The 24,267-nt window shown below is 47.9% G+C and overlaps 1 protein-coding gene and 1 non-coding gene across 2 annotated transcripts in view; both read left to right on the top strand.

The window, feature by feature from the left end:
- ARMH4 (armadillo like helical domain containing 4) overlaps nt 1-24,267 on the top strand; it is a 79,589-nt gene that overhangs the window by 20,088 nt on the left and 35,234 nt on the right. Inside the window, 2 exon segments of the mRNA XM_060261277.1 lie at nt 1,899-2,135; nt 17,662-17,874. Of these exon segments, the coding sequence (XP_060117260.1) occupies nt 1,899-2,135; nt 17,662-17,874 (450 nt within the window).
- Nucleotides 249-320, top strand: TRNAA-UGC (transfer RNA alanine (anticodon UGC)). The gene has a single exon. It is a non-coding gene; the product is annotated as a tRNA-Ala (tRNA).

The raw sequence follows: 24,267 nt of genomic DNA, 5'->3' as shown, positions 1-24,267 counted from the left end.
GCTTTGCATGCAGAAGGTCCCAGGTTCAATCCCCGGCATCTCCAGTTAAAAGGATCAGGTAGGAGGTGATGGGAAAGACCTCAGCCTCAGACCCTGGAGAGCCACGAAGTGGGGCTGTAGCTCAGTCACAGAGCATTTGCTTTGCATGCAGAAGGTCCCAGGTTCAATCCCTGGCATCTCCAGTTAAAAGGACCAGGCAGTAGATGATGGGAAAGACCTCAGCCTCAAACCCTGGAGAGCCACGAAGTGGGGCTGTAGCTCAGTCACAGAGCATCTGCTTTGCATGCAGAAGGTCCCAGGTTCAATCCCTGGCATCTCCAGTTAAAAGGATCAGGTAGGAGGTGATGGGAAAGACCTCCGCCTCAGACCCTGGAGAGCCACGAAGTAGGGCTGTAGCTCAGTCACAGAGCATTTGCTTTGCATGCAGAAGGTCCCAGGTTCAATCCCCGGCATCTCCAGTTAAAAGGATCAGGTAGGAGGTGATGGAAAAGACCTCAGACACTGGAGAGCTGCTGCCTGTCTGAGTAGACAACACTGACCTTGAAGGACCAGAGGTCTGATTCGGTATAAGGCAGCTTCATGCAAGCCGCAAAAATGTTGACTCTCCTCCACTCCATGTAAGCAGAATTGCCTTTCTGCCATGAAAATGAAATCTGCTGCCTTTCCCTTCAAAACAGTGGTGAAGAATAACAATTGGTATCTACGTGGGCACCCAAACCAAGCATGTGGGAAGGTGTGAACATCCGTGGGCGAAAGAGAGTTTGTACTCCCTTTCTTTGCAAGTACATCCGTACGCCTCCCATCCAGCCTCTTATGAGCCATGTGCTAATTAATATGGCACCAGAATCAGTTCTGTAAAAAACTCATTTACAATGGTGGACTTTCGTCAACTTTATCAAGTCTCTGCTTTCGAATGTAGGAAGAGCCCTGCTGTATCAGACCAGTCCAGGTCCATCTAGTCCAGCATCCTGTCTACAAAGTGGCCAGCCAGTTCCTCTGGAGGGCCAACAACAGGGCAGAGAGGCCGAGTTCTTCATAAGAACAGCAGAAGAGCCCTGCTGGGTCAGACCAGTGGTCCATCTAGTCCTGCATCCAGTCTCACACAGTGGGCAGCCAGTTCCTCTGGAGGTTCAACAACAGGCCATAGAGGCCGAGTCCTTCATAAGAACATCAGAAGAGTCCTGCTGGGTCAGACCAGTCCAGGTCCACCTAGTCCAGCATCCTGTCTCACAGTGGCCACCCAGTTCCTCTGGAGGGCCAACAACAGGGCAGAGAGGCTGAGTCCTTCATAAGAACAGCAGAAGAGCCCTGCTGGGTCAGACCAGTGGTCCACCTAGTCCAGCATCCTGTCTCACAGTGGCCACCCAGTTCCTCTGGAGGGCCAACAACAGGGCACAGAGGCCAAGACCTTCATAAGAACAGCAGAAGAGCCCTGCTGAGTCAGACTAGGGGTCCATCTCATCCAGCATCCAGTCTCTCACAGTGGGCAACCAGTTCCTCCAGAGGTTCAACAACAGGCCATAGAGGATGAGGCCTTCATAAGAACATCAGAAGAGCCCTGCTGGATCAGACCAGTTGTCTATCTGGTCCAGCATCCTGTCCCACATGGTAGCCAACCAGTTCCTTTGGAGGGCCAGCAACAATAGGGCCCAGAGGCCAAGGCCTTCCCCTGATGTTGCCTCCTGGCATTGGGATTTAGAGACTGCCTTCAAACATGAAGTTTCCCTTTAGGCATGTAACTGTTATTGTCCCTGCATTTATCCTCTGCTCTGAGACTTGGCTGCCTTCTCGTTCTCTGTGTGAAACTGTGTGAAACGCAAAAGGCTTTTATCTTCTGCTGTTTAGACATTTCCCCTAAGAGTATGTCACGATGGATATTTTCATCTGCTTCCCCCTAGGTGCTACGCAAGAGGTAGCAGCAGCCCTCCCCAAAACTGATGCTGTGCTTTCCACCACCGTGCCTGGAGATTTTCCTACCCAGGAGGCTACGGGAGAAGGGAGGGCGAGGGAACTGGCAAGCCACATTCCCGAAGATCTGGGGTCCTCGGTGTTGCCGGAGAAGCCAGAAAACTTTGTAACTCCAGCATCTCCACTGGCTGCCGATCTCTTCGTCATCCCAACACCCGAGGCTGGAGGTTTGTGGCTTTTCTGCTTTATGTGTTGGCAATCGTTGATTTTAATCAGGGCATTTTTTGTAGCAGGAGCTCCTTTGCCTGTTAGGCCACACAGCCCTGATGTAAGAACATAAGAGAAGCCATGTTGGATCAGGCCAGTGGCCCATCCAGTCCAACACTCTGAGTCACATAAGAACATAAGAGAAGCCATGTTGGATCAGGCCAGTGGCCCATCCAGTCCAACACTCTGAGTCACATAAGAGAAGCCATGTTGGATCAGGCCAATGGCCCATCCAGTCCAACACTCTGTGTCACGCAGTGGCCAAAAAAATTAGTATATATATACACACAGATATATATATACACACTGTGGCTAATAGCCACTGATGGACTTCTGCTTTTTTTTTTTCCCAATCCCCTCTTGAAGCTGTCTATGCTTGTAGCCGCCACCACCTCCTGTGGCAGTGAATTCCACATGTTAATCACCCTTTGGGTGAAGAAGGACTTCCTTTTATCCATTTTAACCTGACTGCTCAGCAATTTCATCGAATGCCCACGAGTTCTTGCATTGTGAGAAAGGGAGAAAAGGACTTCTTTCTCTGCTTTCTCCATCCTATGCATTATCTTGTCAACCTCTATCATGTCACCCCGCAGTCGACGTTTCTCCAAGCTAAAGAGCCCAAAGCGTTTTAACCTCTCTTCGTAGGGAAAGTGTTCCAACCCTCTAGGGTTGTAGCCAATCCTCCGGGAGTTTACAGGGCTCTTCGTACAGAGACTCCTGTAAGCTCTTGGAGGATTGGCTACATCGGCTGTGTGGCCTGATATGCAATGAATTCCTGCTACAGAAATAGCCCTGATTTTAACATTATCTTTAAAAAAATCATCTAAGCTCGTTTCTCCTTTGGAACGTGGCGTCGGAGGCGAGTTTTGCAGATGCCGCAGACTGCCAGAAACACAAATCGGCGGGTTCTGGATGAAATCAAGCCTCAACTCTCCCTAGAAATGAAAATGACTAAAATGAAGCCATTGTACCTTCCTTATATTTATGAGTAAAGAAGGCACTGAAAAAGGCAGTAATGTGAGGGGTTTCCATTCACCCGATCAAAGCATCCGTCCCCTTGTCCCCTTGATGCTTAAGTTTGATGGATTTAGTCAAAAACCCTCCTGTAGAATGCCTGTCAAAAAGTAATCAGCTCGTGGTTTTCGCTGCCACTGAATGTCCAAACTGGGAGCCAGTTTGGTGTAGTGGTTAAGTGTATGGACTCTTATCTGGGAGAACCAGGTTTGATTCCCCACTCCTCCACTTGCAGCTCCGGAATAGCCTTGGGTCAGCCATAGCTCTGGCAGAGGTTGTCCTTGAAAGGGAGGCTGCTGTGAGAGTCCTCTCCAGCCCCACCCACCTCACAGGGTGTCTGTTGTGGGGGAGGAAGGTAAAGGAGATTGTGAGCCGCTCTGAGACTCTGTCCTTGAAAGGGCAGCTGCTGTGAGAGCCCTCTTAGCCCCACCCACCTCACAGGGTGTCTGTTGTGGGGAGGAAGGTAAAGGAGATTGTAGGCTGCTCTGAGACTCTGTCCTTGGAAGGGCAGCTGCTGTGAGAGCCCTCTCCAGCCCCACCCACCTCACAGGGTGTCTGTTGTGAGGGGAGGAAGGTAAAGGAGATTGTAGGCTGCTCTGAGACTCTGTCCTTGGAAGGGCAGCTGCTGTGAGAGCCCTCTCCAGCCCCACCCACCTCACAGGGTGTCTGTTGTGAGGGGAGAAGACTTAGGAGATTGTAAGCCGCTCTGAATCTCTGATTCAGGGAGAAGGGCGGGATATAAATCTGCAATTATTATTCTTCTTCACATGGTGGCTTTAAATAGGGTTGCCAATCTCCAGGTGGCACATGGTGACCTCCCGCTATTACAGTTGATCTAGGGCTGCCAAGCTCCCGGGCCGGGGGTTCTCCCGCTTGGGAGGTCCACAATCCGCTGGCCCGCATTGGGCCGGCAGGGGGATCCCCTATTGACGCCACCGATGTGATGATGTTACACACCAGCGACGACATCATGCCAGCGATGTCACACACCGGCTGCTGCATGAGCTTCCGGGAAAACTCTATGGTTTTCTCGGACGCTCTAGCAATTTGGGAGGGAAATTCTATGGTGCCATAGAATTCCCCCTCTCAAATTGCTAGAGCGCCCGGGAAAATCATAGGAGTTTCCCTGGAAGCTCCTAGAGCGGCCGACGTGTGGTGACCCTGGAACGATGATGTGACTTGTGTGTGAGCGAGAGCCCAGGAGTATCTTAACGACAAGCAGAATTTGTGGCAGGGCAGGAGCTTTCGTGAGTCATCGTTCCTCTGGAGAAAATGGCTGCTTTGGAGGGTGGACTCCATGCAGGGCTTTTTTTGTGGCAGGAGCTCCTTTGCATATTAGGCCACACCCCCTGATGTAGCCGATCCTCCTGGAGCTTGCAGTAGGCCCTGTGAGAAGAGCCCTTTAGGAGGATTGGCTACATCAGGGAGGTGTGGCCTAATATGCAAAGGAGCTCCTGACTCCATGGCATGATATCCTGCTGAGGCCCCTCCCCAAACCCCGCCTCAGAGCGGCTCACAATCTCCTTTCCCTTCCTCCCCCACAACAGACACCCTGTGAGGTATATGAAGATACTGGATTTATATCCCGCCCTCCACTCCGAAGAGTCTCAGAGCAGCTCACAATCTCCTTTCCCTTCCTCCCCCACAACAGACACCCTGTGAGGTGGGTGGGGCTAGAGAGGGCTCTCACTGCAGCTGCCCTTTCAAGGACAACCTCTGCCAGAGCTATGGCTGACCCAAGGCCATGCTAGCAGGTGCAAGTGGAGGAGTGGGGAATCAAACCCGGTTCTCCCAGATAGGAGTCCGCATACTTAACCACTACACCAAACTGGCCTTATACCCCCCCCCCCTTCACTACCCGAAGGAGTCTCAGAGCAGTTTACAATCTCCTTTCCTTTCTCCTCCCCGTAACAGACACTCTGTGAGGTAGGTGGAGCTGAGAGAGCTCTGACAGGAACTGCTCTTGAGAGAAGACCTCTGCGAGAACTTGTGACTGACTCAAGGTCACATCGGTGGGTGCATGTGAAGGAGGGAGGAATCAAACCCGGTTCTCCCAGATGAGAGTGTTCACACCAACCTGGCCTCAGATTCTCAGGTATAGACTCAGGCACAGCTCCTGAACCTTTCTGAGGGTTCCCCCTCCTCCCCACCTACCTTGGCCATTGAATAGTAGGTGCAGCTGCATAACAATCTCTGGATTAGGAGAGCGGGAAGCCAGCCAGCCCCCAGGGGCTTTGCCACGCCCCCAGCAGCCCTCATTAACTCCTGGAGAAGCCCACGCCACCCTTTCTCCACTTCTGATGCGATTTTGGGCAGCTCCTACTTTGACTCCTACTTTGCTGACCTTTTGACTGTGGGGGGGGGTGGCCCAGGAGAGCCCCAGGTGAGCGAGGCCTGCTTGGGCTGGCTGGATCCCTAGTCAGCCCAAGCAGGCCTCTCTCACCCGGAGCTCTCCTTTCTTGCATCAGGTTGCTTTTGGCTCAGGGGGGTGGCATATGGTGATAAGTTCCACCACCTATTTTTCTACAAAACGACCCCTGTACACACTACATTGTTTGCAGAGTTTGTCAACAGAGGAACGGAGCACCAAGTACTTAAAGAAGAATAACTCGGTTTATAAAGAAGAAGCAAACTCTTACAGAATGGAGGAGAGGGAGAGGGGCCTAGCTAGCTGCTGTGACAGACAGGAAGGGACGAGAAGGGCTCGACTGGAGCAGGAAGTCTCCAAAGGACCAATCAGGAGGCAGGAAGGACATAGTTCAAATTGTGGGAAGTCCCTAATCTAGCTATGCTAATTAGGGTTGGCAAGTCCAATACAAAAAATATCTGGGGACTTTGGGGGTGGAGCCAGGAGACACTGGGGTGGAGCCAGGAGACACTGGGGGTGGAGCCAGGAGACATTGGGGGTGGAGCCAGGAGACATCGGGGGTGGAGCCAGGAGACACGGGGGTGGAGCCAGGAGACACTGGGGGTGGAGCCAGGAGACACGGGGTGGAGCCAGGAGACACGGGGTGGAGCCAGGAGACACGGGGGTGGAGCCAGGAGACACGGGGGTGGAGCCAGGAGACGCTGGGGGTGGAGCCAGGAGACATTGGGGGTGGAGCCAGGAGACATTGGGGGTGGAGCCAGAAGACACGGGGGTGGAGCCAGGAGACATTGGGGGTGGAGCCAGGAGACATTGGGGGTGGAGCCAGGAGACCCTGGGGGTGGAGCCAGGAGACGCTGGGGGTGGAGCCAGGAGACACTGGGGTGTGACAAGCATGAGTGAACTCCAAAGAGAGCGCTGGCCGTCACCTTTAAAAGGACTGCACACCTTTTAATTGCCTTTCCTCAGTTGGAAATAATGAAGGATAGGGGCACCTTCTCTTGGGGCTCATAGAATTGGACCCCCTGGTCCGCTCTTTTTGAAATTTGGAGGGTGTTTTGAGGAGAGGCACGGGATGCTATGCTGCAAATTTGGTACCTCTACCTCAAACAACAGCTCCCCCCCGCCAAGTCCCAGATGCCCACAGATCAATTCTCCATAATACCCTATGGGAATCGGTCTCCATAGGGAATAATGGAGTTTCCAGCAGACATTGCCCCCCACCCCCGCTTCCTAATGACCCTGAAGCAGGGGGAGGGCCTCCAAGCCAGGGGATCCCCTGCCCCCACCTGGGGATTGGCAACCCTAATGCCTATTAGCAGCCTTTCAGCTGTTCTTCAGTTAAAAAGGTAAAGGAAAGGTCCCCTGTGCAAGCACCCGTCGTTTACGACTCTGGTGTGACGTTGCTTTCACGGCAGACTTTTTACGGGGTGGTTTGCCATTGCCTTCCCCAGTCATCTACACTTTTCCTCCAGCAAGCTGGGGACTCCTTTGACCGACCTCGGAAGGACGGCAGGCTGAGTCAACCTGGAGCCGGCTACCTGAACCCAGCTTCCGCCGGGATCGAACTCAGGTCATGAGCAGAGAGTTCAGACTGCCATACTTACTGCAGCTTTACCACTCTGCGCCACGGGGCTGCCGTACGGATACTACTCATATGGAAAACTCATCCCTCCAGTTAGCCACCCCGGCTTTTATTTCAGGCATCGGGGCTCAGTTAGGTGCCCTATAAAAACGGGTAAAGGTAGTCCGGCTCAAGGTTGACTCAGCCTTCCATCCTTCCGAGGTCCGTAAAATGAGTCCCCAGCTTGCTGGGGGGAAAGTGTAGATGTCTGGGGAGGGAAACGGCAAACCACCCCGTAACAGAAAGTCTGCCGTGAAAATGTCATGATGCAACGTCACCCCGTGGGTCGGTAACAACTCGGTTCTTGCACAGGGGACTACGTTGACCTTTTTAATATTGAATTGGCCACTAGAGGGAGCAACAGGTTAAACCTGGAAGAAACAGGAATTTAACAGAGAGCCAGTTTGGTGTAGTGGTTAAGCGCGTGGACTCTTATCTGGGAGAACGGGGTTTGATTTCCCGCTCCTCCACTTGCAGCTGCTGGAATGGCCTTGGGTCAGCCAGAGCTCTGGCAGAGGTTGTCCTTGAAAGGGCAGCTGCTGTGAGAGACCTCTCAGCCCCACCCACCTTACAGGGCGTCTGCTGTGTGGAGAGAAGATATAGGAGATTGAAAGCCGCTCTGAGTCCATGATTCAGAGAGAAGGGCGGGGTATAAATCTGCAGTCTTCTTATCTGGGAGAACCGGGTTTGATTCCCCGCTCCTCCACTTGCACCCGCTGGAATGGCCTTGGGTTAGCCATAGCTCTGGCAGAGGTTGTCCTTGAAAGGGCAGCTTCTGTGAAAGCTCTCGCAGCCCCACCCACCTTACAGGGCATCTGCTGTGTGGGGAGAAGATTGAAAGCCGCTCTGAGTCTCTGATTCATAGAGAAGGGTGAGGTATAAATCTGCAGTCTTCTTATCTGGGAGAACTGGGTTTGATTCCCCACTCCTCCACTTGCACCTGCTGGAATGGCCTTGGGTCAGCCATAGCTCTCGCAGGAGTTGTCCTTGAAAGGGCAGCTTCTGGGAGAGCTCTCTCAGCCCCATCCGCCTCACAGGGCGTCTGCTGTGTGGGGAGAAGATATTGGAGATTGTGAGCCACTCTGAGTCTCTGAGAAGGGCAGGGTATAAATCTGCAATTCTTCTTCTTAACTTACAAGTGAGGAAAATCAGAAGGTGGAAAAGCACAAGGTCTTTTGTCCTTGGGGATCCAGCCGTCTCCGGGTTAAACTGTGTGCAAATGCTTCGAACGTCTCCTTTTTGCTGATTGTGGGAGGGTAGCGCGAGGCCCGATGCAATTAATTTTCTTCTGGCAGCCTTTGTGCACATTTTAGCTGAACGGTAAGAAAGATACTCTCTTGGCTCGGAATTCCGCGTTTCCGAGAAGTTTTGCTTTTCCGTCGTGCAGGGGAGGGACAGCGCCGGCCTTTGTGGTCTCTTGGCTCAGAACAGTCCGATAGAAGCCAAAGGTGAGAAAAAAAAATTTCAGGTGACCCAAAAGTGCATGATGGGAGAATATTTATGCTGTAAAACCCCCTTCAATTTCCTTCCTTAAAAGAAAATCTGTGCACATCGCATGACTCCCCTTCCGTTTCTTCCCAGCCTGGAAACACTGGGAAGCATCTCAAGGGTCATCGAGTCCAACGTCGTGGAGGTTTTTTGCCTTCCTCTGGGCATAATCTGGCCTGGAGGAAAGTTCCTTCCTGACCCGAAAGCAGCCATTGGCATTACCCCGAGTACAGGCCTGACGCAAGGGGTTCTGCCGCCCCTAGCCTGAGGCCTATTCCGCACCCCCCGGTCTCCTCTTCTTCTTTTTTAAAAATAATAACAAGTTTATTGAGAAAAAAATAAGGCGTTGCAAGAAATACCGCTATTTAGAGCAGTATAAAATCAGCACACGGACAAGCTTGAGATTTAAGGTGTACATTACATCTGCACAATTCAGCCCTTCCCTCCCCCCCCCCCCCCCAGACAAAGAAAAAGAAAAGAAAGGTGTTAATGAACAGGTCAAAAATAGATCAGACTCCAGTAAGACGGATTATTGGGTAAAATTTCACGTTCCATCAAGCATGAGACTTAAGGGGAACTAGACTGGTATAACACTTTGTTCATAGCAATCTATTGAGTATTCATAAAAACGTAAGAGAAGCCATGTTGGATCAGGCCAATGGCCCATACACTCCAACCCTCTGTGTCACATAAGAACATAAGAGAAGCCATGTTGGATCAGGCCAATGGCCCATCCAGTCCAACACTCTGTGTCACACAGTGGCTAATATATACACTGTGGCTAATAGCCACTGATAGACATATATACACTAATACACATATATACACTGTGGCTAATAGCCCCTGATAGACCCTACTCCATCCCTGCACACGCGCGCACACACACACACATACACACACACACACACATATATACACACACACACACACACACACACACACACACATACTGTGGCTAATAGCCACTGATGGACCCCTGCTCCATATTTTTACCCAATCCCCCCTTAAAGCTGGCTATGCTTGTAGCCGCCACCACCTCCTGTGGCAGTGAATTCCACATGTCAATCACCCTTCGGGTAAAGAAGTACTTCCATTTATCCATTCTAACCCGACTGCTCAGCAATTTCATCGAATGCCCACGAGTTCTTGTATTGTGAGAAAGGGAGAAAAGTACTTCTTTCTCTACTTTCTCCATCCCATGCATTATCTTGTAAACCTCGATCATTGCTCGTAAGTATTGCAGGCTAGTTTGTGAAGAAGGAATAAGTCCCAAAGCTTGAGTAGCTGTTGCTCAACGGATGGAAGAGTTTTGTCAACCCATTTTGAAGCTATTATAAGTCTGGCAGCTGCTATTGGAATATTAATTAATGCAATATTGCTTTTACTAAGGGCATGATCTTTCCAGTTGTGTAAAAGGAAGATGTCTGGTTCGAAAGGAAGATAGTAACCAGTAAATGAATGTAATATGTCCTTGAGTTTGTTTCCAAAAGTCAGATAATTGAGGACAGTTCCACCGTCTGTGTAAATATGTCGCAACTTCACCACACCCTTTAAAGCAAGCCGGGTTTATCCCAGGATCTATCCTGTTTAAGAACGAGGGAGTTTGGTGCCAACGCATCATTGTTTTGATAAATTGAAATTTGATATTAAAAACCTTCGTCGTTAGGCCATACGAGTTCCATATTCTGTCCTAGTGAAAAGAATTTAGCTGCTTCTGACAGTCTTGGTTCTAGCGTACTTGGTAACAGAGGGAGGAGGAAACTGAAAGGAAAGGTAAATACGGTCAAAACCCTTGGGGAAGCTTGGAGACTATTTAAAACTATAATCCTAGAAGCTCAGATAAAATACATACCACAAGTTAGGAAAGGCACAAACAGGTATAAGAAGAGGCCAGCATGGTTAACAAACAAAGTAATGGAAGCTGTAAAAGGTAAGAAGGACTCCTTTAAGCGGTGGAAAACCAGTCCAAGTGAGATTAATAAAAGGGAACACAGGCAGTGGCAAATCAAATGCAAGACTGTGATCAGGCAGGCAAAAAGGGACTATGAGGAGCATATTGCAAAAAACATAAAGACCAACAATAAAAATTTCTTCAAATATATTAGAAGTAGGAAACCAGCCAGGGAAGCAGTGGGGCCCTTGGATGACCATGGGGTAAAAGGATTACTGAAGGAGGATGGGGAAATGGCTGAGAAGCTGAACGCATTTTTTGCCTCCGTCTTCACCGTGGAAGATGAGAAGTGTTTGCCCGCCCCAGAACCACTAATATTGGAAGGGGTGTTGAAAGACCTGCGTCAGATTGAGGTGACAAAAGAGGAGGTCCTACAACTGATAGACAAATTAAAAACTAATAAGTCACCGGGTCCGGATGGCATACATCCGAGAGTTCTGAAAGAACTCAAAGTTGAACTTGTGGATCTTCTAACAAAAATCTGTAATCTTTCATTGAAATCTGCCTCCGTTCCTGAGGACTGGAAGGTAGCAAATGTCACCCCCATCTTTAAAAAGGGTTCCAGAGGAGATCCGGGAAATTACAGGCCAGTCAGTCTGACTTCAATACCAGGAAAGTTGGTAGAAACCATTATCAAGGACAGAATGAGTAGGCACATTGATGAACACGGGTTATTGAGGAAGACTCAGCATGGGTTCTGCAAGGGAAGATCTTGCCTCACTAACCTGTTACATTTCTTTGAGGGGGTGAACAAACATGTGGACAAAGGAGACCCGATAGATGTTGTTTACCTTGACTTCCAGAAAGCTTTTGATAAAGTTCCTCATCAAAGGCTCCTTAGAAAGCTTGAGAGTCATGGAGTAAAAGGACAGGTCCTCTTGTGGATCAAAAACTGGCTGAGTAATAGGAAGCAGAGAGTGAGTATAAATGGGCAGTCTTCGCAGTGGAGGACGGTAAGCAGTGGGGTGCCGCAGGGCTCGGTACTGGGTCCCATCCTCTTTAACTTGTTCATAAATGATTTAGAGTTGGGAGTGAGCAGTGAAGTGGCCAAATTTGCGGATGACACTAAATTGTTCAGGGTGGTGAGAACCAGAGAGGATTGTGAGGAACTCCAAAGGGATCTGTTGAGGCTGGGTGAGTGGGCGTCAACGTGGCAGATGCGGTTCAATGTGGCCAAGTGCAAAGTAATGCACATTGGGGCCAAGAATCCCAGCTACAAATACAAGTTGATGGGGTGTGAACTGGCAGAGACAGACCAAGAGAGAGATCTTGGGGTCATGGTAGATAATTCACTGAAAATGTCAAGACAGTGTGCGTTTGCAATAAAAAAGGCCAACGCCATGCTGGGAATTATTAGGAAGGGAATTGAAAACAAATCAGCCAGTATCATAATGCCTCTGTATAAATCGATGGTGCGGTCTCATTTGGAGTACTGTGTGCAGTTCTGGTCGCCGCACCTCAAAAAGGATATTATAGCATTGGAGAAAGTTCAGAAAAGGGCAACTAAAATGATTAAAGGGCTGGAACACCTTCCCTATGAAGAAAGGTTGAAACGCTTAGGGCTCTTTAGCTTGGAGAAACGTCGACTGAGGGGTGACATGATAGAAGTTTACAAGATAATGCATGGGATGGAGAAAGCAGAGAAAGAAGTACTTTTCTCCCTTTCTCACAATACAAGAACTCGTGGGCATTCGATGAAATTGCTGAGCAGACAGGTTAAAACGGATAAAAGGAAGTACTTCTTCACCCAAAGGGTGATTAACATGTGGAATTCACTGCCACAGGAGGTGGTGGCGTCCACAAGCATAGCCACCTTCAAGAAGGGGTTAGATAAAAATATGGAGCAGAGGTCCATCAGTGGCTATTAGCCACAGTGTGTGTGTGTGTGTATATATATATATATATATATATATTTGGCCGCTGTGTGACACAGAATGTTGGACTGGATGGGCCATTGGCCTGATCTAACATGGCTTCTCTTATGTTCTTATGATCTAGTTTTTGAGGATTGCAAGACTGGTCTCTTCTCCGGCGGCCTCTTCTCTGACAGAAGTGACATCGTTGGGCTGTGCGCGCTTCGCACGAGCGCTCCGCCTGGCCCTCCCTGGCTCCAAAGGGAGCCAGCCAGCTCCCTTTGAAGCAGGGGCGGGCTGGCCTGAGTACTTGTGAGAAGCGTCATCGTCATTGTGCGTCACCGAAAACACCATTGTGGTGCCCAAAACGGAGCACAATACTCCAGGTGAGCTCTAACCAGACCAGAGCAAAGCGATGCCGCCATGTCCCACAATCTGGACACTAGGCGTCTGTCGATACAGCCCAAAGTCGCATTGGCCTTTTTAGCTCTCTGTCAGCTACTCTTGCATGCAGAGTTACAGTATTCAATATATACAATACAAGGTTCCCTTTACACATTGCGGTATCCTCATGTTTTGTTGGGGAACGCCGTGAGGTCTTTGCATCGCGCACGCCGTGAGAGTTTTGTGCCCTTTTCTCTTTGCAGCCTCCTTCTGTTTCCGTGTCCTCAAACCACCCCACAGAGCGGCTATTGTTAAAAAAAAAAAAAGATCACATTACTGATGTGAGTACGCTCAAGGTTTCATAATGGAGTCAATAGCAGCTCTGCAGGGTGGTTTGCAGAGGTGAAAACACTGTGTGTGTGTGTGTCTCTGTGTAGCTAAGGCTGCTTCTCTTTGCGTGTTGTGATTGTAAACAGAAAAGAGTCTCTGGCGGGCACAGAACTCTCATGGTGGCTGAGCTGCTTCTGCAGCAATGTTGTTGTTCAGTCGCACAGTCGAGTCCGACTCTTTGCGACCCCGTGGACCGAGTCACACCAGGCCCTCCTGTCTTCCACCATCCTCCGAAGTCTGCTCAAATTCGTGTTAGTCACATCAGGAACGCTGTCCAGCCATCTCATCTTTGGCCGTCCCCTTCTCCTTTTGCCTTCTGTCTTTCCCAGCATCAGGGTCTTCTCCAGGGAGTGCTCCCTTCTCATTGGGTGGCCAAAGTATTGGAGCTTCAGCTTCAACATCTGACCTTCCAGGGAACAATCAGGGTTGATTTGCAGCAATGCTACGGCTTTGTAAAGTGTAGATGGGACTCTCAGAATCTGACAAAAAGAGATTTGGCTCTCAAAAGCTCTCCCCTCCCAATTATTATTAGTCTCTAAGGTGCTACTGGACAATCCAGAATCTATCTTCCTTGGATTAAAACTGGACCATCGCATAAGTGACTGGCATAGTTTGCTTGATCACAAACTGTCATGCCTGGGTGGTGGAAGCAATGAGTAGTCAGGCCCGCAAGCAACTCACTGTCATTTACTTCCTTCTGCATCACAGCTTGCTTTGCCAGGTTTGCTCAATCGCACAGGAGCTACAGAGCAAAGCCTCTATTTTCTCCATCGGCTGACCAACCCAGGAAGCAATTTACGTACAAAAGCTCACAATGCCCAGCCGTTTCATGTTTTCCCCTGGGTCTTAGGCTCAAAGCATTGACCATGGGATTTCTGTAATGAATGTCAATAAATCAAAAGTAGGTTTGCAACTTACAGACACACACCTGAACAACACCTGAACAGCATACTCAGGATTGCTACAGCACAGACGTTGTCGCCGGATTTTTGATGCAATAGTTCAGAGCAAGAGGTGTCCGTGATCAGAGATAGTTAAATAAAGAAAATATTGCAGCAGTGCTAGTCTTTTAAGCATGTTTTTTTTTAAGTTTTAAAAGTTTAAAAAAAAAAAAACTTTGTGTTTGTGTCCTTTATAAAGTTTATATCTCCACTACCTGGCAAAAGCTTGCAAAATCTGCTGATAATCCCTGGGCCGAAGGAGGCCAAATTGAAAATGACAAGAGAGAGGGCCTTCTTGGTTACAGCTCCCTGCTGGTGGAACCAGCTACCAGAAGAGGTACGGGCCTTGCAGGACCTTAACCAGTTCCGCCGGGCCTGTAAAACCATCCTCTTCCAGCTGAACATATGAACATATGAAGCTGCCTTATACTGAATCAGATCTTTGGTCCATCAAAGTCAGTATTGTCTTCTCAGACTGGCAGCGGCTCTCCACGGTCTCAAGCTGAGGTTTTTCACGCCTACTTGCCTGGACCCTTTTTAGTTGGAGGTGCCGGGGATTGAACCTGGGACCTTCTGCTTACCAAGCAGATGCTCTGCCACTGAGCCACCGTCCCTCCCCTGCTCTCCAGGGTCTCAAGCTGAGGTTTTTCACACCTGTTTGCCTTGACCCTTTTTTGGAGATGCCGGGGATTGAAGCTGGGACCTTCTGCTTCCCAAGCAGATGCTCTACCACTGAGCCACCGTCTCTCCCCTGGCTTTTTAATGTGGAATGATTATACCATCGTTACGCAGAGCAACGTTATATTAAGATCGTCGCACCAAACTAATCTGTGGTTTTCAATTGTTGTTTTAATTGATGGTTTTAATGTAATTATTTATTTAATTGAGGAATAATTGTAAATTGGGGTATTTTATTACTGTAATGCCATATTTTATGTTATGTGGCGGCCACAAGCATAGCCACCTTCAAGAGGGGTTTAGATAAAAATATGGAGCAGAGGTCCATCAGTGGCTATTAGCCACAGTGTGTGTGCATATATAAAATTTTTTGCCACTGTGTGACACAGAGTGTTGGACTGGATGGGCCACTGGCCTGATCCAACATGGCTTCTCTTATGTTCTTATCTGTGACACAGAGTATTGGACTGGATGGGCCATTGGCCTGATCCAACATGACTTCTCTTATGTTCTTATGTGTGACACAGAGTGTTGGACTGGATGGGCCATTGGCCTGATACAACATGGCTTCTCTTATGTTCTTATGTGTGACACAGAGTGTTGGACTGGATGGGCCATTGGCCTGATCCAACATGGCTTCTCTTATGTTCTTATGTGTGACACGGAGTGTTGGACTGGATGGGCCATTAGCCTGATCCAACATGGCTTCTCTTATGTTCTTATGTGACACAGAGTGTTGGACTGGAGGGGCCACTGGCCTGATCCAACATGGCTTCTCTTATCTTCTCATGTGTGACACAGAGTGTTGGACTGGATGGGCCACTGGCCTGATCCAACATGACTTCTCTTATGTTCTTATGTGTGACACAGAGTGTTGGACTGGATGGGCCATTGGCCTGATCCAACATGGCTTCTCTTATGTAAGCCACCCTGAGCCTGTTTCGGCTGGGAGGGCAGGATATAAATTAAAAATTATTATTATTATTACATTTTATGACACACAAGGCCTGGCCTGACAAGGTCTCATTTATGTCAGATCCGCTCCCTCACAAGAAATGAGTTTGACACCCTAGCTCTATCACGTCACCCCTCTGTCGACGTTTCTCCAAGCTAAAGCGCCCCAAGTGTTTTAACATTGAATCATTCTAGTTGCCCTTTTCTGCATTTTTTTTTGAGTTGGGGTGACCAGAATTGTACACAGCATTCCAAATGAGGGCGTACCATTGATTTATACAGGGACATTCCTTTGCCCAGTTCCCTGGATCGTACAGGAGGGATACAAAGAAAGCACCTTTTAAGACCAACGAGTGCTATATTTTAAGCATATTTTATTTTAAGCTTTTAAAAAATCTTTGTGTTTGTCTGCGTCCTTTAAAAAAGTTTATATCTCTGCTGCCTGGTATTACATTTTATGACGCACAAGGCCCGGCATGACAAATGTCAGATCCGGCCCTCACAACAAATGAGCTTGACACCCTTGCTCTATCTCGTCACCCCTCAGATGATGTTTCTCCAAGCTAAAGAGCCCCAAGCGTTTTAACCTTTCTTCATAGGGAAAGTGTTTCAACCCTTGAATCATTCTAGTTGCCCTTCTCTGGACTTTTTTGAGGCGTGGCGACCAGAATTGTACACAAAATCTTTGTGTTTGTTTGTGTTCTTTATAAAGTTTAATCTCCACAACCTGGCATTACATTTTCTGACACACACGGCCTGGCCTGACAAGGTCTCATTTATGGAATCATAGTGTTGGAAGGGACCCTCCTCTAGACCCGTTCCAGCTTGTCTAGATCCTTCTTAAAATGTGGTGTCCAAAACTGAACACAATACTCCAGATGAGGTCTTACCAGAGCAGAGTAAAGCGATCCCATCACACCACGTGATCTGGACACGAGACTTCTCGTCAGGCCTCAGATTCAGTGGGCGCTCACAGGAGCATAGCTCCTGCGCCTTTCTGAGAGTTCCACCTCCTTGTCCATTGACTAGTATGTACTCAATCCCTGGATGAGCTCCACCACCTATTTTTCTACAAAACAATCCCTGGATGGATGGATGGATGGATTATAGAAATAGATAGACAGACAGACAGACAGACAGACAAATGATAGATAATAGAAAGATAGATGATAGATGATAGAAAGATATAGATAGATAGATAGATAGATAGATAGATAGATAGATAGATAGATAGATAGATAGATAGATAGATAGATAGTTGATAGAAAGATAAATGATAGATAGTTGATAGAAAGATAGATGATATGAACATATATGAACATATGAAGCTGCCTTATACTGAATCAGACCCTTGGTCCATCAAAGTCAGTATTGTCTTCTCAGACGGGCAGCAGCTCTCCAGGGTCTCAAGCGGAGGTTTTTCACACCTATTTCCCTGGATCCTTTTTTGGAGATGCCGGGGATTGAACCTGGGACCTTCTGCTTCCCAAGCAGATGCTCTACCACAGATAGATAGATAGATAGATAGATAGATAGATAGATAGATAGATAGATAGATAGATAGATAGATAGATAGATAGATGATGATGATGATAGATAGATAGGTAGATTGACGAGTAGGTGCAGCTTCATAACAATCCCTGGATGAGCTCCACCTCCGATTTTTCTACAAAACAATCCCTGCTTCTGGTGATACAGCCCAAAATTGCGTTTACCTTTTGCCAGATCTGACCCACGTAACAAACGAGTGTGTCCTAGCGATTCATGCTGCAGGAGTGGTTTGCGCTAACGGCCCACATGGGCGCCGTTCTCATGCCCCTTTCCGGTCCTTGTGCTCCCTGTAGGCCCCACCGCTGCCCTCGTAAAGAAAGAAGACGCTGCTGTTGATGAAGCGCCCGCAACTCCGGCCGGAATGTTGACCGGGGAGATTCCAGGTGCCACTGTAGCCACATCGGCTCTGGCTTCGGTGCCAGCTGCTGCAAGGAGAACCACCATCCCGGCTGCGCATCAGGTCACCACAGCTGCAACCTACGGTCTAGACGGGCTGGAATCGGAAGGTAGGCAACCCCATGGGCTGGTTCTCAACTGGGGCTCTCCTTGGGGTGGGTTGACGGGGCTCCCTTCGCTACATAGAAGCAGGGATGCCAGCTGCCCCGGAAGAAGAAGATATTGGATTTATATCCTGCCTTCCACTCTGAATCCTAGCAAAAACTCTATGGTCGAAGCTCATTCTAACAACCTTATCTTTACATGATTTCCTGTCTGTGGAATTGGAACCAGGAATTTCCAAGTGTGCACTGTGCCGTTCCAGCTTTTGGGTTTTTTTAATGTTGCTCAGTGCTTTGGTGTCACAGATGTTGTCACTTAATGTGACCCTTGGTTGGATGAGATGGGTTTTTAATTGGGGATGGAGAACAGAGGGAATATTAAACTTTGGAGAAGCTCAAAGCCATCTTGTTTGATCCTCGCTGTTTGAATCAGGTTTACAAGATATTATGCATGGGATGGAGAAAGTAGAGAAAGAAGTCCTTTTCTCCCTTTCTCACAATACAAGAACTCGTGGGCATTCAATTAAATTGCTGAGCAGTCAGGTTAGAACGGATAGAAGGAAGTCCTTCACCCAAACGGTGATTAACGTGTGGAATTCACTGCCACAGGAGGTGGTGGCGGCTACGAGCATAGCCAGCTTCAATAGGCGACTGGATAAAAATATGGAGCAGAGGTCCATCAGTGGCTGTTAGCCACAGTATATTATTGGAACTATCTGGGGCAGTGATGCTCTGTATTCTTGGCGCTGGCGGGGGCAAAGTGGAAGGGCTTCTAGCCCCACTTGTGAACCTCCTGATGGCACTTGGGTTTGTTTGTTTTTGGCCACTGTGTGACACAGAGTGTTGGACTGGATGAGCCATTGGCCTGATCCAGCATGCCTTCTTTTATGTTTTTAACATCTTTTTTTGGACGAGCAAGTGCGCGTGTTCTTTTCTTGCCCCCACCAACATATCCCATTTGGCCTTGTTCTTCCGGGTATATAACTTAGAACACTCCGTGAGAGCTTTAACTAACGCATGTATTGAAACAAAGTTTTAAACCAAAGTATTTTTCACATGTTAATTTAGAATGATTTTACAGTCCATTTTACAACATACAATGTTTTTTCTTCGTTTGGGGGACTTCCTGAAGTCCAATGCTGGTGTGATTGCCGTTCCCAAACTGGTGTGGCTGCAACCGGACTGCTGCTTCCGTCCAGTTTCAGAATGAATCCTTCTTCAGGCAGCTCACCAAGGGATACAGTTTCAGTTTTGGCACTGCTCTGCTTATCTCTAAGGATCAAGCTGAAGAGCTGCCTGAAGAAGGATTCACCCTGAAACTGGATGGAAGCAGCAGTCCATTTGCAGCCATACCAGTTTGCCAACTGCAATCACACCTGCATTGGACTTCAAGAAGTCCTACAAACGAATACTGTGTACAATTCTGGTCATCGCACCTCAAAAAGGATATTATAGCATTGGAAAAAGCCCAGAAAGGGCAACTAGAATAATTAAAGGGTTGGAACACTTTCCCTGTGAAGAAAGGTTAAAACGCTTGGGGCTCTTTAGCTTGGAGAAACGTTGACTGCGGGGTGACACGATAGAGGTTGACAAGATTATGCATGGGATGGAGAAAGTAGAGAAAGAAGTACTTTCTCCTTTTCTCACAATACGAGAACTCGTGGGCATTCGATGAAATTGCTGAGCAGTCAGGTTAGAACGGATAAAAGGAAGTCCTTCTTCACCCAAAGGGTGATTAACATGTGGAATTCACTGCCAAAGGAGGTGGCGGCTACAAGCATAGGCAGCTTTTTTTTTTTGTAAAACAATTTCTTTTATTAATTTGCAATATATTGTTATAATATTCTTAAAAGACTAAAAAAATTAATACAAGTTTAATACCAATACATTACACTTTTCCCCCCGCCTCCTCTCTCCCATAGCCAGCTTTTAGGGGGGATTGGATAAAAATATGCAGCAGAGGTCCATCAGTGGCTGTTAGTCACAGTATATACATGTGTGTGTGTTTGTGTGTGTGTATGTATGTATGTATATGTGTGTGTATATGTATGTATGTGTGTATATGTGTGTGTATATGTATGTGTGTATATGTGTGTATATGTGTGTGTGTGTGTACACACACACACACACATATTGGCCACTGTGCGACACAGAGTGTTGGACTGGATGGGCCATTGGCCTGATCCAACATGGCTTCTCTTATGTTCTTATGTGACACAGAGTGTTGGACTGGGTGGGCCATTGGCCTGATCCAACGTGGCTTCTCTTATGCTCTATTGTGACACAGAGTGTTGGACTGGATGGGCCATTGGCCTGATCCAACGTGGCTTCTCTTATGTTCTTATGTGACACAGAGTGTTGGACTGGATGGGCCATTGGCGTGATCCAATGTGGCTTCTCTTATGTTCTTATGAAGAAAAAACATGGTATATTGTAAAATGGACTGTAAAATAATTCTAAATTAATATGTGAAAAATACTGTGGTTTAAAACTTTGCTTTCAATATATGCATTAGTTAAAGCTCTCACGAGGTGTTCTAAGTTACATACCTTGTTCTGCCAGGTGGCTTTATTAAGAAGATATTGGATTTATTAAGATTTGCTGTGGTCAGCTGACTAGGCCGGTGAGACCGTGTTCTGTTCCTATGGATGTGCAAAGAGAGCTGATGGCTTCCTCGCAGACGTGGCCTCTCAGCATGGCTGCCAGGGTGGGTGGAAGTGTCACGCAGCTAGTATCCCCATCTGCCCGCTTAGGGCAGGAGACTTCCAGACAATTTGGAGCTTTTGTCTGGTGATGCTTAAGCTGATCAACTGGCGCTGGGTGGTGGTGAGGGGGTTGTCTGGGGTGAAAAATGACATGGCCTCATCTACATATAGGAAGTTCTGACCATCAGGTTCCTGACAATTCCTAGGCCTACCCCAGTCTTTCCCAGGTAGCTCTAGGAATTGCCAGGATCTCTGTGGTCAGGATTTCCTGTAATTAGAATCATAAGAACATAAGAGAAGCCATGTTGGATCAGGCCAGTGGCCCATCCAGTCCAACACTCTGTGTCACATAGATCTTTTTCACACAGTCTAAGTATTCCGGTATGGCAGCTGGTCAGTTACTGAACAGTAACGGGTTTCTGTTGGCATTTCAGACAGACCCGATTCAGTAACTGGCTGCTACCGGAATACTCTCACCTTTTCACACAGTCCCGCGGCTGTCCCGGTAGTGAGGCATGCCTGAGTCGTTACTAACAAAGAGCAGCTTCTTCCACTTATCAACCCCTCCTTCCGGGTTGAAATCGCTATGGGGCGCTTTGTGAAATGTTCAGTATCTAACCCGGGAGCAGTTTTCGCGCCCTTCTTCGCCCGCCGGTGCGCGATCTCTGGCTTTTCTTTTTTTTTTGGAACGTCGGCTAAGATCGCTATAGCGCTATAGTGACATATCACAACAGCATCACCATAGATCGCCGCCGCTGAAACTTGGTAACTTATCTCAATGGAGCCTAGCCATCTCTATGGTGGTGCTGTTGTGATACGACACTATAGCGCTATAGCACTATAGCGATTTTTGCCTGACGTTCCAAAAAAAATAAAATAATTCTGAGATCGCGCACCGGCAGGCGAAAACGGCTGGCGCTGGTGGAAGCGAGATAAAAGTGGAACAGTGTGAAATGGCTTGCTTCAATCACGGAACCCTACCGGGGGAAAAAACATGTGTCTGAAAACTCCCATCCCTGTCTCGGATTACTGCAAGGTGGCACAATACCGACTCCCTTCCGGCTTCCACTGGTAAGTGTGAAAAGGGCCATAAGAACAGAAGAGAAGCCATGTTGGATCAGGCCAGTGGCCCATCCAGTCCAACACTCTGTGTCACATAAGAACAGAAGAGAAGCCATGTTGGATCAGGCCAGTGGCCCATCCAGTCCAACACTCTGTGTCACATAAGAACATAAGAGAAGCCGTGTTGGATCAGGCCAGTGGCCCATCCAGTCCAACACTCTGTGTCACATAAGAACACAAGGGAAGCCATGTTGGATCAGGCCAGTGGCCCATCCAGTCCAACACTCTGTGTCACATAAGAACAGAAGAGAAGTCATGTTGGATCAGGCCAGTGGCCCATCCAGTCCAACACTCTGTGTCACATAAGAACATAAGGGAAGCCATGTTGGATCAGGCCAGTGGCCCATCCAGTCCAACACTCTGTGTCACATAAGAACAGAAGAGAAGCCATGTTGGATCAGGCCAGTGGCCCATCCAATCCAGCACTCTGTGTCACAAAATGGACAAAAAACCCAAGTGCCATCAGGAGATCCACCAGTGGGGCCAGGACACTAGAAGTCCTCACAATGTCTGAGGCAGTGATGCTCTGTATTCTTGTGCTTGCGGTGGGGGGGGGCACAGTAGAAGGACTTCTAGCCACACTGGTGGACCTCTTGATGGCACTTAGGTTTTTTGGTCACTATGTGACACGGTGTTGGACTGGATGGGCCACTGGCCTGATCCAACATGGCTTCTGTTATGTTCTTACTGTGCCCCCCTCCAAGCATCAAGAATACAGAGGATCACTGCCCCAGACAGAGTTCCAACGATAGCCACAGATGGACCTCTGCTCCATATGTTTATCCAATCCCTTCTTGAAGCTGACTATGCTTGCAGCCGCCGCCACCTCCTGTGGCAGTGAATTCCATGTGTTAATCACCCTTTGGGCGAAGAAGGACTTCCTTGGATCCATTCTAACAATTTCATTGAAGCTCAGCAATTTCATTGAATGTCCACGAGTTCTTGTATTGTGAGAAAGGGAGAAAAGTCCTTCTTTCTCTACCTTCTCTATCCCATGCATAATCTTGTAAACCTCTTTCATGTCACACCTCAGTTGACATTTCTCCAAGCTAAAGAGCCCCAAGTGTTACCTTTCTTCATAGGGAATCATAGAATCATAGAATTGGAAGGGACCTTCAGGGTTATCTAATCCAACCCCAATTAGATGAGGCCTTGTTTTTCTTTTTTTCTCTTATGTTCTTATGTGTGACACAGAGTGTTGGACTGGATGGGCCATTGGCCTGACCCAACATGGCTTCTCTTATGTTCTTATGTGTGACACAGAGTGTTGGACTGGATGGGCCATTGGCTTGACGCAACATGGCTTCTCTTATGTTCTTATGTGACACAGAGTGTTGGACTGGATGATATCATTATCACCTACTACTTGATCCTTAGAACTGGAGATGTCAGGGATTAAACCTGCAGATCTATCACTAAACCATGCCCTCCTCTCTAAATGGACCTGCCTTTTACCAAGTTAGTCCCTCAGTCTATTTCATTCTTTCAACTAGAGATGCTGGGGATTGAACCCTGGGACCAAGCGGATGTTCTGCCGCTGAGCCATGGCTCCTCCCTTAGACATGTGACTTGAATTTAGTGACAGAAGCATGGGGAGGGTGGAGAATCTGGAATGATCCTGGGGTTCAAGGGAAGGTTATAGTATCCCTCCCATGTTGTTCCCTATTTTCACATTGAGCCGGAGTGATTGGCAAATGCATTTCTTTTCACCTCGCTGTATTCCTAAGTGAACAAAACAGCTGTTCCACGCTGAGGACTAGAAACATGCCAGAGCCGATGATCCAGATAAATTAACGTTCTGTCCTGAATGCACATCACCACTGTGCTCATTTTATTTGTCTTATTATTTAAACCTCTATGTTATTTTCACTTTCTAAAAGCAATCGCATGTTCGTAATTCAAAATGACTGCAGGGTCTGCCGTTTCCTTGAAGGAAAAAAAAGTTTAAACATTTTCTTCTCTGAAAACAAATTAAATCTGAGAGGGTGATATTAGATATGAACAGAAGCAGAGGTTTATAATTAGCCTGCTATTTAAGCCCTAATTACAAAATGCCTTTTTGAAAAAAAGAACCAAACCCGCTCTGCTGATTTTTCTCTGCAGTGTCATTAAAAACGCAAATGAGATTGCAAACGGCAAAATTAGGATGTGGTTTAATTTGCTTCTGATTCCCGGTTGCCTGCCTCCCAGATACCCACAACTTTACAAAAAATCATCCAGATCTAAGGATCACAAAACCACATTAAGCAGACTAATTATTTGATTATACTTAGTTAGGGATGTTTCTTTTTGTTTAACCTTTCTGATTTGGCTTGGAGTTTAAAGACCTTGATCTACCTGCCTCCCCTCCTCTAGGAGTTTTTCACACCAGGTTTTTGCTCTTGCTTGGATTCTTAACTGTATCCCCCCCCCCCCATCTGCTATCATGTACTGGTCTTTGCCCTCCCATCCAGAGTCAGTTTGGTGTAGTGGTTAAGTGTGCAGACTCTTATCTGGGCAAACTGGGTTTGATTCCCCACTCCTCCACTTGCAGCTCCTGGAATGGCCTTGGGTTAGCCATAGCTTTCACAGGAGT

Source organism: Heteronotia binoei, chromosome 21 (genome assembly GCF_032191835.1).
Source record: "Heteronotia binoei isolate CCM8104 ecotype False Entrance Well chromosome 21, APGP_CSIRO_Hbin_v1, whole genome shotgun sequence".
NCBI lineage: Eukaryota > Metazoa > Chordata > Lepidosauria > Squamata > Gekkonidae > Heteronotia > Heteronotia binoei.
Note: the sequence above shows the minus strand (reverse complement) of the source record. Positions and strands in the feature narration are given on the sequence as shown.